The 15824-nt window shown below is 44.5% G+C and overlaps 1 protein-coding gene across 2 annotated transcripts in view; it reads left to right on the top strand.

Moving 5' to 3' along the window:
* Positions 1 to 14053, top strand: part of STK32C (serine/threonine kinase 32C) — a 165084-nt gene extending 151031 nt beyond the window's left edge. The window contains exons 7-12 of one of the 2 annotated variants that reach the window (XR_014564894.1): positions 1198 to 1333; positions 1702 to 1916; positions 6304 to 6429; positions 6605 to 6736; positions 8397 to 8464; positions 9643 to 14053. Coding sequence is in view for 1 of the 2 variants with exons in the window: in XM_083741104.1 (XP_083597230.1) it covers positions 1198 to 1301; positions 1800 to 1916; positions 6304 to 6429; positions 6605 to 6736; positions 8397 to 8464; positions 9643 to 9781 (686 nt within the window). In the remaining variant the exon portion in view is untranslated. The remainder of the gene's footprint in view (positions 1 to 1197; positions 1334 to 1701; positions 1917 to 6303; positions 6430 to 6604; positions 6737 to 8396; positions 8465 to 9642) is intronic. The other variant, XM_083741104.1, reaches the window with a different exon arrangement.
* The last annotated feature ends 1771 nt before the right edge of the window (positions 14054 to 15824 follow it).

Consider the following 15824-nt stretch of genomic DNA (forward strand, 5'->3'; position numbering starts at 1 on the left):
GCAAAACACTTTCCCCCTGAACAACCAGCAAATATACAAAATCCAAAAACATCAAGCAAAAAATCCCTTCAGACACAATTAAAAACAGCACTTTAAATAACAGGACTGAAAAAAAAGAAGAGGACTCAGTCAAACACTTGAGTAAATAGCAAAGTTTTAGCTGCCTCTGTAAACAGAAACGCCCCTGGATCTCATTTGACAGTGTCTCATGGAGTGATCTGGTTTGTACGTCACAGTATTCCAGTCTGTGGGACATGGACTCCCAGCCACTTTGTTCCTTCCTGTCCTTTTAGCTCAGAGCAGCATCTAAACCAAGGTTTGGCTTAAGTGTGACAGCCAAACCCGGGCTTGCGGTTAAGGTTTATTCTTGATTGCAACTCATGGTTCAGAAGACACCCTAAACCAAAGCTTGGCTTAGCTCAGCATGGCATGACCAGGGAGGAGAAAAGCAGCTGCAAGCTCCTCTCTGGGAGCTCACACATTTGCACAAATTAGTCCAGTGGGTGTGACTACAGAGAATGTCCTGCTTCTGGTAACTACGGATCTTGAGTATGGCTTCCATTGATGACTGGAGCATGTGGGCAAGTACATACGGAAGAAAAGAGCCCTTGACGTCCCTAGGTCCTAAGCCAAACTTTAAAGGTCAAAATGAGCAGCTTGATTTGAGCTTGAAAACAACCTATCCCCTCCCCAAGCCTTTGAGGAAAAACATTTTCAGAGCTATGTATCTTATTCTTGTTTCAATAGTACTGCAGTCCTGTACCCACTAAACCTGGCAGTAAATTCCACTGAAATGAGCGGGGTGTACTTCCGAATAGACATTTACAGGAATGAGCTGTTAGTTTACAGCCAGTTTCATAGAAACCAGTAGCAACCAGTGGGGTGGTATTCTCATCTGGCCTCCCAGCATGAAGGTCATAGCCGGTAACCAATAAGAGAATAGGCCAGGCCGCAGGGAGGTTGGCGCATTGTGGGTGCAGCAGCAGAGACAATCAAATACCCCGACTGCTGCTCCTGCCCCAACCTCTCTCCTGCCTCTCCCCTCTCCCTTTTGGTTACTGTCAGTGATCCCTGCATTGGGAAGCCAGATGAGCAATGCCAGCCCATTCTGCTCTGTTCTGCTCCACTGCCTGCTACTGACTAAAGCCAAAATGGATGGAGGCATTCAACAGAGTCCCCCCATCTTTATCTTTTCAGCTCCAGAGATCTTTCATTCCTTTCTGAATGGTGGAACTGGTTACTCCTTCGAAGTTGACTGGTGGTCCCTGGGAGTGATGGCATATGAGCTCCTCCGTGGATGGGTATCCTGTTCTTTAGTGTTTTAAAAAGATAGGTAAAGGGTAAAGGGACCCCTGACCATTAGATCCAGTCGTGACCGACTCTGGGGTTGTGGCACTCATCTCGCTTTACTGGCCAAGGGAGCCGGCGTACAGCTTCCGGGTCATGTGGCCAGCATGACTAAGCCGCTTCTGGCGAACCAGAGCAGCGCACGGAAATGCCATTCACCTTCCCACTGAAGCGGTCCTATTTATCTACTTGCACTTTGACGTGCTTTCAAACTGCTAGGTTGGCAGAAGCAGGGACCAAGCAACGGGAGCTCACCCCATTGCAGGGATTCGAACCGCCGACCTTCTGATCGGCAAGTCCTAGGCTCTGTGGTCGATCCACAGCGCCACCCATGTCCCTCTTTAAAAAAGATAGTTTGGCATTATTTCAGTGCTTCATGTTACTCAGAAGTAAGCCTGGGATTCCACCCCCCCCCCCCAGTTTTTCAATATCTTTTTTCTTCTTTTTCTCAGAGGCCTTATGACATCCACTCTAACAGCCCCGTGGAATCCTTAGTTCAGTTGTTCAGCACTGTGAGTGTCCAGTACGTAACAGGATGGTCAAAGGACACGGTCGCCTTATTAAGAAAGGTAAATAACTTATCTATCTGGGAAGGGTTGCAATTATTTATTAACACCATGCAAATAATAAGGGCCTTGATCCAAAGAGACGTGCTCATGCTGACTTGCCTGCATGTTGCTGCACACATGTATCTGTGATTGCTTGGCCTCCAGACAGATGGCACCCTGTGCATTGTTTCCAGTGCAATGCCCGGAAGCAAGCTATGGATCTCTGGGACTTGAATGCAGAGCTACTCTGCTTGGAACAATATTCGCAGTGCCCCTTTGCTCAGAGGCTTCTCAATCCAGATTATGTGCCACTCCCTCTAGAGAAGGACCATAGCAATGTCCAACCTAATGGATGCTGTAAACTTTCACCAACCTAGTGCCCTTTAGATGTTTTTGACTGCAACTCCCATCAGTCTCAGGGGCACCATCTGAAGAGCTCCAGGTTAGCAAAGGCTGCTCTAAACTGGGGGCCATCGTTGAGATTCGTGGAATTAGCATGCTAAGGAAACGACTATGAAATAGACAAGTGAGGTGATCCTCCAGCTCCTGATCTGCTTTCTGGTGTGACTCGAATTCATTTACAGCTGTTCTCTTTGCAAGGTTTAAATATTACCAGCCATTAATTATTAGGTTATATTTTTTCACTCATAAACATTAGGACTGTGCATGGACATGCCCCACACAAGATCTACACTGCGGCCCCATTCTGTGGACCCTGGATCAGACTGGTTTGCCCTGTACACCACCCACCCTGCCCCAAATCCACCCCAAAGCAATTTGGGGGCAGAGCTAAGGGATTTTACAGGTTTTTGCTTTGTTTTTTAAAAAAATGCTACATCAACATACGGTTAAAATGGGGTTTCAAAATACAGTTAGAAGGGGGTACACCAGTATTGCACAGGATTGGATCCTCCCACTTAACAGCAAGCGGATCCAATCCTGCATGGTGCTGCTTCGGGGGAAGGAATAATGCAACCACCCAGTTGGTCCCTTATTTTTTAAAGCTTGACTTGGCTTTGGGCTTTGGGCTTTGGGCCTTGAGTCAATCCATTGCACAGCCCTAATAAGTGTTAGTAAGAAGCTGTGGTTATTATTATTACTTAACAGAGCAATTGTTTACATGTGAACAAGTTCTGATGTACATCCAGAATGCCCTTACCTGCAAGCCCTGTCGCCATCCTTTCCCTGGAGGAACTGCTCCCATGTTATAGATCAGGTTCATCAACTGAAATGAAGGAGATAACTGATATGAATATCTGGGTGTGTACAGAATTCAGCATTAGCATGATCATTATTCCTGCATGGAAAACAGTAGCCAATTATTGCAACTTCTTGTTTGGGGTAGAGTGCGGGTGTTTCGAAGCCTAGTAGTTTGTCAGAATTATCACTCTATCTAATAGTGAATATAGGTGCTGAGTGCTGACAGCATTGGAGCTACAAAAGGGGGGCAGTGATGGGAAAGAAGAGGGAATGTGCTCAGGAAAACCCCAAGAGTTTCACAAGTCTAGACAAATTTCAAAAACAGAACCCTTCAAAGGAGAACCGGGCATGCTCAGTAGCCATGGGCTGTCAAGTGTCATTTGGAAAAAAAGAATGAAAAAACCTGGTGTTAGGATGGAATGGAATGTCCTGTAGTACAGCTGGCTGGCTGGCTGGCTGGCTGGAACCTTGAGTCCTGTTGTTAGGAGATAAGGATATGTCACAGCATTCTGTTGCTGGCTCCACCTGTAATATCCTAGAGGCAATGCAGGCTTCCAGTGGCTTTTCTGTATAGCCCCTTGCACTCAGATAAAGAAACTCATGTTCATTTTTCAGTAACAGTTACCAAGTAATATGTGCCTCATTAAATAACGTTTTCCTATTTCCGTGAGAGAGGAAACTTGTCATTCTGTGTTTATAAATGTTGGATAGTTTTAAAAAGCTAGATTTCAGCATCCTGTTAAAAATATATATAAAAATGCATAACCCCAAAAGTAATAGCAATTGAGCGTCTCCAGTGTAACCCAATGGCAGGTGGACAATATACATAATTAAAGTTTGATTTTTAAGTGGAGTTCCATTATGAAACAATTCCATTGAAACTTGATCAACAAGAGCACAGATGCCCTCTGCTGGATTTGTGTAGGAACACAGCCCAGTCTTAAAAACAAACATCATCTAGAAAAAAATGAATATAGCCATAGCAGAAAATAACATTGAACAAATTATGTAAGCACACAATATAAAGCAGTTTTCTACATGCTTTTGCAAAGGATCTGGCCAGCGTGTAATCATAATTAGTGTTAACTACCATTCCTTTAACTTTAAAGGGCATATTAAGATTCCCTTTTCGGTGAAGCTGTAGAACAGGGGTCAGCAAACTTTTTCAGCAGGGGGCTGGTCCACTGTCCCTCAGACCTTGTGGGGGGCCGGACTATATTTTGGAAAAAATAATAATGAACGAATTCCTATGTCCCACAAATAACCCAGAGATGCATTTTAAATAAAAGGACACATTCTACTCATGTAAAAACACGCTGATTCCTGGACCGTCCGTGGGCTGGATTGAGAAGGCGATTGGGCCGCATCCAGCCCCTGTGCCTTAGAATGGTGGCATGGAAATTGTTGGTTGAGTTGCTAACTGGCAGCGTTCAAGCAATCAGACGGCTGCTTTCCTGCTTGCCGAAGTCACTCTGGCTCCACCCGAGAGGGGCATGTGCCACACTTCTGAGTTGGGTTAAATGGCTGGAAGATACAAATTCTGCCAAACTGGCTTGATCCATACAGTGAGCCTCAAGTTTGGCTTCAGTGCTTTATCAGAACTCACAAAACATGGGAGGAACCAAACTACATCTTACACTACATGTGTAGCATGGAGAAGTGGGGTGGGGGAGGCATGCTCAACTAATCATAGGAACAGGAGGTCCCAATTTTCATCATGACTGTGGCACATGGGGACAGGAGGTTTAGCCCTTCTCTCCTGAGCTTCAATGCAGAAAAACAATTGCCCATCCCTAGCTTAGAAAAAAAATCCCATAGGTGCATTTAGCACTAATGTGTAGTTTTTTCCCTTAAAAGTAGAGCACTTGCTCCACATACAGGGGTCCCACATGCAACCCATAGTTAATGTTAACTATCGTTTATAAACCATAGTTAAAGTTGAAGTGTTTGAAAGATGATCACTTAAATATTGGTTTATTATGCCCTCCTTCCTCCATTAAAGGAAACACAAGCCAGGAAGAGCCACAGTTTGCTCATAGCTCTGTAGTTTTTGGACAGTGATGGCTCTTTAACCATTGTTAAGGGGAAGGTCAGGGTTTGCACACCACACTAAGCTATCATTAGTGCTAACCAAGGCTGAGAAACCAACTACCTTAATGAGCTATGTTTAACCACAGTTAACCATGGTTAAGCTGCTGCACTGGGTTCACACATGACACTAAGTCACAATTTAATAAGCCATGGTTTAGCTTAATGTGTGAACCAGACCACTGTGATTAGAAGGATGGCACCTAATGGCAAGGCCAGCCTCGTCTGCAGTGTGGTCAGGTCCTTTTTATTAAGAAAGGTATTTGCTATATCACAAGTTGAGCACTGATTTTGTTGACTTAAAAAAAAATGGTGACTGGATCTACTTAATTTCTTAGCTTTTGTGGGGGATTGTCCTCAACTATCTGTGATTATAATGTTTCCGTGGTGCACATTTTGTTAATTGGTTTTGGATGTTACTTGTGTCTTGTGTAACATTCTTCTTTATGTTTGCCAGCCATTATTAATATTGTATGGGGTTTTTTTGCTAGGGGTTCTGGGTCTACATTTTGAAAATAAATGAATAGGGTATGCACTGCTGAACATTGAACAGGTTCATAAAGAGATGATTAGCATAAAGATGAGTTATCTGTGAACATAGGCTTATGTTCAGTGAAGAAGGTGGCATTGCTTTGCTTCTTCTTCTTCTTTTTCTTCTTCTTCTTCTTCTTCTTCTTCTTCTTCTTCTTCATCGGTACATCTCATGATTAGTATTTATGCTACCAATAACAAAAGGGCCATTTGTCCTCTCTGATCTGTGGCTTATCCCACCAGTGCAGGATTAGTAGAATATTGGCCAATGGAAACATGGAAACCACCAGGGTTATAGGAAGCAAAAGACTAGGTGGATCTTCCACTGAAATAAATGGGGGAATGAATGAACAAAGGAAAAGGCACAATTCAAATAAATGGGAGACAAAATGAATGAAATTTTTAGAATGAATATGAACAGGAAACTAGATTTTGTGTCCCCACCCCCTTGAACAGCTCTAGTGAGACTCAGGCAGATGCAATAGCCATGTAAGAGAGGTAGTATTAGGAATTGGCCCAGATCAAGGCAGGTTTGTACTGTTCTATCAAAATCAAGCTTTGTCTCATCGCTCAACATTTGCTATTTCAGCTTTTGACAGTGAACCCTGAGCACCGCTTTTCAAGCTTAGCTAGCATCCAGACTTCTTCCTACTTATCTAACGTGGACTGGGACGAAATCTGCGAAAAGAAAGTGGAGGCAGGATTTGTGCCTAACGTAAGTTGAAGAGATGAGTACATTTGTTTCTGTCCCTGATCCCTATGTATTGCGAAGCGGGGGAAAGAGAAAGCCCGGGATTTTCTGTTCTGCAAACAAATTTGGCATGCCGCTCAAATTACCTTGCTTGTCAATCGCATGGCTTTGAGGCAATATCCTGGTCTGGTTTTAACAGAAAGGCCGTCTGCATTGTGACCCCACCTTTGAGCTGGAAGAGATGATTCTGGAGTCGAGGCCGCTGCACAAGAAGAAGAAGAGGCTTGCAAAGAATAAATCCAGGGATAATAGCAAGGATAGCTCACAATCGGTACGTGTCCCCTTGCAATTCACCCCCCAAAAAACTGATGGAGTGCTGAGTTACTGTGGGGTCTGTTACTTTGCAAAGAATGAGAGACTGGTCTCTGCTAGAGGGTGGCAGTGCTGTTTTTCCTTTCAGCTATGTGAGAATAAAGGGCATTTGCATTCTACCATTCTCTTATTTAATTCCTCTAGGGGGAACCTTTACCAGCCCAAGGGGCTGTCCCAGGGTAACATCCCACAGACCCATGGTAGTGGGTGGGGCCAGAGGTGAGAAGTAGGTGGAGCAATGGGTGTGACTCAGTGGGTGTATACAGTAGGCTACATTCCAGCCATGCAAAAGTCAGAGGATTCTACATACGCTCCTCTGCATCTAGGCAAGCAAGGATTACGATCACAGTTCAAAAGCCAGAGCTATGTATTACCACTTGGATGAGGGTGTTGAGGAGAACCGGGCAGGGAAGTTTGGCCTGGGGGTGGGGAGCTAGGGCAAGTCCCAAGGGCTGAATAAGGAGACCTGGAGGGCCTGAGGCTCCTCACTTCTGCTCCACCATATTAGGCAATCATGTTAATGCAATGGCAGAGAACTCACCTTCCCTTAGGCGATATGTGGCACCAGTTGCTTTGCTACTGGACTACTGCAATGTGCTCTACGTGGGGCTACCTTTGAAGGTGACCCGGAAACTACAACAAATCCAGAATGCGGCAGCTAGACTGGCATAGCTGTCAACTTTTCCCTTTTCTTGTGAGGAATCCTATTTGGAATAAGGGAATTTCCCTTTTAAAAAGGGAATCGTTGATAGCTATGTAGACTGGTGACTGGGAGCGGCCGCTGAGACCACATAACACCGGTCTTGAAAGACCTACATTGGCTCCCAATACATTTCCAAGCACAATTTAAAGTCCTAAATGGCCTTGGTCCTGTATACCTGAAGGAGCATCTCCACCCCCATCGTTCAGCCCGGACACTGAGGTCCAGCTCTGAGGGCCTTATGGCAGTTCCCTCGCTGCAAGAAGCGAGGTTACAGGGAACCAGGCAGACGGCCTTCTTGGTAGTGTTGCCCTTCCTGTGGAATGCCCTCCCATTAGATGTCAAGGAAATAAACAACTATCTGACTTTTAGAAGACATCTGAAAGCAGCTCAGTTTAGGGAAGTTTTTAATGTCTGATGTTTTGTCATGTTTTGATGTTCTGTTGCAAGCCGCCCAAAGTGGTTGGGGAGGCCCGACCAGATGGGTGGAGTATAAATATTATTATTATTATTATTATTATTATTATTATTATTATTATTATTATTATTGCAGAACTGAATGAAGGAACCAAAGAGAGGCTTCCAAGTTGGTCTTAGCATTTGTGCTATATAAGTCAACTCGGGAGCAGCCAGTATGAGATGCACTGTTCCCCCAGTTTCCCAGCACTGTGGGCTGCTGCTGCTTACTGTGGAGGAGAGTGGGGTGGAGTGGGGAGCTCAGTGCAGTGTGGCACATGGTGGCAAGTGTGTCCGATTGGCTCCCTGCACCTTGCCACTCCCCCTCTCTGTAGTGACGGTGGCCAACAGTATTGGGAGGCTGGGAGAACACTTGCCTCGCCCCACCAGCCCCTCCTGAGTAAATGTCATTTGGAAATTTTGACAAAAAGTACATGTTAACTGTTTTCTTTTCTTTTATCAGGAAAATGACTACCTCCAGGATTGCCTGGAAGCAATTCAGCAAGATTTTGTCATTTTTAACAGAGAGAAGTAAGTTTAGGAAGATGCTGGCCTCCCCCTGGGAGGCTTTTCTTGGGACACTGGGAAGTACTGAGAGGGTGCAAAGGGGAGACGACTTTCCTTCAATGAATTTCCTTAGGCTAGCTTACCATAGCACCCAAGCCACTGAGCAGGATTTGAATTGGGTGCAGAGTTAAACTCCTTATGCCAGCCAACTGATGTCCTCCAGATGTTTTGGACTACAACTCCCATCATCCCTGATCATTGGTCATGCTGGCTTGAGCTGATGGGAATTATAGTCTAAAACATGTACTGTAGTGAGAATCTGGCTAGGGAAGGCTGCTTTATGCTATAGATGCCCCCTGGTGGTGAAGAGGGAGACGGGGATACTGTTATTACTAGCAGACCTACTCCATATTTTGAATCAGTTAGCTATCATGGCACTAATGACTGTTCATATACAAAAATTGCATGTATGCCTCTGTTCATCATGCAAGTATCATTTTTAACCTAAGTGACAATGCAATGTGAATTGTGGTGTTTTATTTTTTAAAGTATTCCACAAGGATGTTCTAATTAGGAGGGGGTGGCATACGGCACAAACAGCCTGAGGTCAGCTAGTTTACAATTCCCTACAACTTTGAGGCAATCAAAATGTCAGAAACTTGAACAAAGAATGTATCATACATAATTCAAAAAAAGAGAGATTTGTGCAAAATGACAGAAATGCAGGAAGAATACCAGACAGCTTGGCCTGAGATGAAGTTCCTTTTTTTAGAAAAAAAGGGTGTTAGACCCAAGTTGTGCTGGCATGATTTAAATCATTCAAACAGGGTAGGGAGTTCATTTCACAGAAATAACCTGCTGTGTGGATTCTCTGTCCACTCCATGGTTGCATTTCAAGAAGCAACACGATGGGAGGTGATGTGAAATGAGTTTCTAAATTGATTAAATTAATTAAAAGTGATCAGCATTCTCTGAGTAAACCCTCAAAATGTCCTCAGGAATGCCCTTTTTACAAGTCCTGGCCCCAGAGGCCACAATCAGCTAAAAGGGAGGGCTTGAAACTCATACCAAATCTCCCTAAATATACACATTTTAAACCCCCATTTTAAAAACCACATGCTTCATCTCAAAGCACCACTTTCGTAACCTTGTTTTCTCACGGACATGATAGCCTTCCTTCTCTCTCGGTCTCTCTTGTACAGGTTGAAGAGGAGCCAAGATCAAATGAACGAGTCCATTTCTCCTCCTGAAACCACCGACGAAGCTGAGACTGAAACAGAATCTGAAAATTCCAACCTGAATATGTGTAGCTCAGTATGTTCTTCCTCAGGCAGCAGCTAGGACTACGGAGAGGAGGCAAAGGGGCCGGGAGCTTGCGCACCTCTTGAATAAATCATTCTCAGGTTGCACTGACAAGCCGATGACAGGACACTGAGTACCTTGGTTGAAGAAAAGAAGAGGAGTCACACAAAACAACACTGTAGAGCCGCAGCAGAGGCACATAGTTCTTACAGAACTCATGGATTTTTTTTCCCATCAGAAAGGGATCGCCTCTTTTACCCAATACTTTGCTATGCAACACTTTGGTGAAAACCGTTCCATTTCTTCCTTTGCTCTTTTCTTTTCACAGGGATAGACAGTGGGGTCTGAAGGATATTGGCAAGGCGATAAGGGTTCCAGACCCAGTTCCAGTGTAGGTCCAAGAGAATGCAGATTGAAAGCATGCATAGTGGTCCCAGAGGACTAGGAAAGGGGGCAGAAGCCACTGGAAGCTCACTTTTATGGGACCATCCTTAATATGCCAGCTAAGGCTCATGCATGCAAGATTGTCTCTTGGTATTTTCAGAGCGTTAGAGAGTTCTTACGGACCGTGGCAGTTGCAAAATACTTGTATGTTCAACTGGGACAATACAGTGACAACTCGGCCATACATGATTTTCAGAGAGCCCAGTCTCAGCATTAATGGATCTTTTCCAATGGTCCTGTCCAGGGTCAGATATGCTGGGTTTTTGCAGCATGGAATTTTAAAATGGTTTTGCTGCAAGGTAGAGTGTTTTCCTAAACATGCCGAATTGTTTCACAAAGCTATCCTTACTTAACAAGGAGCTGTTTAAGCTACAAGCATATTAATAGAGGTTAGTGTTTTCTTCACTCATAATGAAGGAGCAGGGCACTAGTTTGGCTGGATGTAGATGAGATAGCTATAAAGCAATGCCCTAGTTATGCAGGAAGTGATGCGTTGATGCGCTTTTTTTTGTCTGCGTCATTCTAAGTGTATTTTAATGTATTGCATAGGATGTCTGTCTCAACTTCTTGTGAGGACAGGAGAGGTCCGATGTTTTCTCCAGCTGTGGATATTGCCTTTTTCAATGTTTCAGAAGCCCTTTTCTTCCCTATCCTGCAATCCTGTTCACACTTACCTGGGAATCAGCTTCATTGAACTCAGTGGGACATAGTTCTGAGTAGACTTACATAGGATTGCACTGCCAGTGGGCTTTAGGTTACTCTGATAAAAGCGCTTAGAACCCCTGGTTCTAGGACAGTAAATATATGTGTTGTACATAAATATCGTAAGTGTTTTAATTCAAAGCTGTTTGTTACCAGCTGTCTATGAGATTGCCATGTTTGCATTCCAGTTGTGTTTTCCTGTAGGAAAGTGAACTTAGCATGCTTTTACTTTCAAGACATTTCTCCCTCGCCCTGCTGTTTTATTGAGGTGCCTGCTACAGGCCAATATGCCAGGGTTGGAACCAAGGTCCTACGAACACAGGAACCAATTTACAGCCTTACTTACGAAGCTACAACTACCTCTGTAGCAGTGCTGTAACAAGTTCCTTTATATTCCATCACTGCTAAGGAACAGTGATTTGCATGGAATTCACACCGACTCCCTTAGCGTGGGGTTTCCACGAATATTTTTGGTCTCGATGGTTTGCTTTCCATTTTAATTTCCACAAACGTAGCACACGGCATAACCGGTGCGGAGCAATTTTGTACAGACAACAACCAAAACGTAGTTGCCTTTTCCACAGTTTTATGTGGAGTTTGGTTAGGAAATGAGCATTGTGCACAACCAAAATTTCACGAAGAACAAAATTCAAGTTTGCTGGTGGAGTACAGTGTAGGGGTATTCAAAGAAGCCAAAGTTTTTCCTATCAGTTCCTCTCCCTAGCCCAAACCAAGGGAATGGCAGCCCCCCCCCCATGAAACTCTATTCACTTTTGGAAGGGGTAGCACAGTCTCACAATACCTGGTGCTACGCTGGTACTGCAGGAATATCACGCTGCAGGTGTTGCCATCTATGCCAGCAGAAGTGCTTAGAGTCAAAGCGCCAACTCGGTTAGTCAACTGATTCAGCTGCATTAGCACAAGAGACTTCGCGGCACACATACTCCAGCTTGAATCCCACACTTAAGTGTGGGTTGGCAATTGCTTGCTCTGTTACTCTGCTGTGATGAATTCATCCGTCGCAGATTTAACATGCTGAATTATTCATCCTTTCCTCCAAGTGGACTCTTGGAAGGAGTGTGTGCTGTGCACCTACCATTGTGTCGAAGATTCTGCCATGATTTTCTTAAAACAACAGCAACAGCTCTGATACCATCTAAAAACATTATCTTCATTCAAAATGAGCTAATAGACGTTCTTCTTCTTATTGGCTACTTGATTCATGGAAAAGCGACATCTGCTCTGTCCTTTTAAATTGGTGCCGTGCCGCTTTAAGCAAAGAATCCTGGGAGTTGTAGTTTGTTAAGGGTGCTGGGAGTTGTTAGGAGGTCCCCCTTGTGGACTTGCAATCTCCAGGGTGATTTAGCAGGGTGATTTCCTTCTTCCCAGGAAAGCTACACTTCCTCCCTGTCCTTGAGTCATTTATTCTGCCAATACTGTACTGCATTCCTGATACACAATATAGCACACTGACTTTGAGGAATCGAGGGTTTGATTGAGGCACAATCTTTTAGACGAGGAATTTATGTATTTTTAAAGCCTGTTCCTATGTACTTTACTAAAGCTATGTACTTTTCACTATAATACCTGATACGTGTGGGGTGCAATCACAGGGACCTGTGGTTTCTAAGAAATAACTCTAAAATAAATGCTTATATTGAGCACAATGGTTATTGGTATCAATCGTCAGTCAGCAAGTGAAGAACTGGCTTGTTTCAGCAGTTAGAATTTGTTGTGTTACAAGCAGGTAATCAAATCCGCTTTGGTGTGGACCGTGGCTATTGTAAAACATTCCAATGGGGATGGGCGCTAAGGTCCAAAAAGCAGCCCATGCCCTGATCATTTGTCTGTAAATTTTGCATACCAGTAAATATGTGAGTTAATGCCTCTCACTCTTGTTGATGGTGAATCACTGTAAATGCTGAAAGGGACCAAGACTTGGACAGAAGCATTCTTGTTGATGGAAGCAGGAATGGTGCCATACAATAAAAACAGGAGACAAGCCCTGCTGGATCAGGCTGAAGTTCCATCTAGTCCAGCATCCTCTTCCCAAAGTGGCCAGGTGCCTGTGAGAAGCCCACAATCAGAACCTTGGTCAAATGTATACCACTTGGTCAACCACATGGAAAGGCCTATTGCAAAGAAAGCCCACATAGTACAATCTAGATGTCATTTGATTATAACTTCCCATCAGTTCCAGCCAGACTGGCCAATGGGAGCTGAAATCCCACAATATCTTGAAGGCACCAGACTGGCTGCTCTGGTACAGTGGACCAAGTGTTGACTGGTAGGGTCCAATGCCAACTTGGCTGTGGGGCTAATCAGCCAGTCCCTATGTCTCAGCCCAACTGACCTCACAGGCTTTCTGTGAGAATAAAATGGGACCGGGCGCATGTATGCCACCCTCAGTTTCTTTGGTGGAAGGCTGCAAGCCAACCACAGTTGTTGTTTTTTTTTTAAAAAAAATAATAATACGGTGGAGAGTTAGCAAGAGAAGCCTGGGAGGTAAAATAGTAGCAGAGCTTCTAGTGTTGTAGGTGAGCTGGCAACTTCACATTCAGGTTATCTTGATGTGATTTTGGCCCTCACATCTGAACATTTCACCGTTATGGTAAGATATAAACACACACACACACACACACACACACACACACAGAGAGAGAGAGAGAGAGAGAGAGAGAGAGAGAGAGATAACCATATATCATATGGTGTTTAATGAATGCAGTAGATGGGGCTTGCAGATCTCTGAATTAGGAGCTCACTTGGTGCAACCTGAGCTACAGTCAGTCACTTCTCGAGTTTATCAGCAGGAGCCATCATTGTACATGCAAACTATTCATGGGGATTAACCTCAGAGAAGTACTATTTAAAAACAAATGCAAAACACCTGTGTTGGCAATAGAAAGCTAAGATGCCGATGGGATTGAGAGTGACTATTCTTTTGTCGGTTTATTACAGTACAATTTTACTTTGTAAAATATCTTTGTAAACAAGGTTCGTTCATTTCTGTAAGTTTTACTGCATGAAAAGGAACAGTCTGTTCTACGAGGACGTTTCAGTTACAGCAATATGTTTGTGGGATTGTTTTTATTTTGGCAGGTATCTGCAGAAAAGTCATTGCATTTGTGGAGTAATAAATGTGTTTTGGTTTTTTAAAAAAACAGAACTGAACGTTAACATTTATTTATAGGATTTTAAAAAAACAACAACACAGCAGCAACCTGCAATGGTGTGGCAAGTAGAAAGTGGTCACTGAAGAGTCCTTTTTGGCAAAGGTTGCAGGGCAGAAGCAGAGTGACATCTGGATGAGATGCATGCCTACTGAACGGTAATCCCACTGGACAAGTCAGACCAATATCAGTAGCCTCCACCCATGCTGAGTGTGCCTGACAAGTCAGAAATCATGCAGCTCCATGCTGCTGACCAAAATGCTCCTCTGCCTCTGATCCTAAGGACACATGAATCTGCTGTATCCTGAGTAAGACCATCTAGCTCAGACAGGTCCCTCACAACCCTTCCTGGAGATGCTGGGGATTAAACCTGCTTTCAACACATGTTCTCTGCCTGCATTGCCCACCAGTAATGGTATGGAGCTTCTCTCCTCTAGAACGGTGTTTTGCTGTGAGCTTCCACAGCTGTTCATTAAATAGTAATGAGCTTTTGTTAGATTCACAGAGATTTCTTCTCTGATCCAGCCAGAGGTACTTTGCGCACAGGTGCAGACTTCTGTGACCAAATTCCTAGCCAGATAGTCAATGATGCATGAGAACAGATGCTGTGAGCAGCAATCCAACAACCGGGGCAGTATACATGTAGACCCATCAAATAATTTACAATAGCACCAATCAGCTGTTTGGGGGAGGAGAGGGAGCCGTACTTTTTCTCCGCTCCAAACATCTGATCTGCCCATCATTGATTATGTGACAGGGCTATGGATATACAGCCCATCTGCTTTGTGTGCACGGTGTGTTAAAAGTGTGTGCAAAATGGTGTTATAGGCCAATCATGGGGAGCGGGTGGTGCTGTGGTCTAAACCACTGAGCCTCTTGGGCTTGCCAATTGGAAGGTCGGCGGTTTGAATCCGCACGACAGGGTGAGCTCCCATTGCTCTGTCCCAGCTCCTGCCAACCTAGCAGTTTGAAAGCATGCCAGTGCAAGTAGATAAATAGATACTGCTGCAGTGGGAAGGTAAACGCCATTCCCGTGCACTCTGGCTTCTGTCACGGTGTCCTGTTGCATCAGAAGTGGTTTAGTCATGGTGGCCACATGACCCAGAAAGCTGTCTGTGGACAAATGTCGGCTCCCTCGGCCTGAAAGCGAGATGGGGGCCACAACCCCAAAATGGCCTTTTGACTATACTTAACCGTCCAGGGGTCCTTTAGCTTTTACCTTTGATAGGCCAAGCAGAAATATATATGTTAGAGAGGAGTAAACAAATGAGTTTTTTTCCCCTCTACTCCAACTCCAACACAATCTCCCAAATTGCTTCTTGGTGCATCACAGTATATTGAAGTATTGGGGTGGGTGGGGGAACCACACCACAAGACCTGTACAAATTTATCTCTTTGAACATAAGAAGAGCCTGCTGGATCAGGCCAATGGCCCATCTAGTCCAGCATCCTGTTCTCACAGTGGCCAACCGGATGCCTGTGGGAAACCTGCAAGGAGAACCTGAGCACAAGCACACTCTCCCCTCCTGTGGCTTCCAGCAACTGGTACAGTGGTACCTCCGGTTACATACACTTCAGGTTACAGACTCTGCTAACCCAGAAATAGTGCTTCAGGTTAAGAACTTTGCTTCAGGATAAGAACAGAAATCGTGCTCTGGCGGCGCGGCAGCAGCAGGAGGCCCCATTAGCTAAAGTGGTGCTTCAGGTTAAGAACAGTTTCAGGTTAAGAACGGACCTCCGGAATGAATTAAGTACTTAACCCGAGA

Source organism: Podarcis gaigeae (assembly GCF_964106915.1).
Source record: "Podarcis gaigeae genome assembly, chromosome: 5".
NCBI lineage: Eukaryota > Metazoa > Chordata > Lepidosauria > Squamata > Lacertidae > Podarcis > Podarcis gaigeae.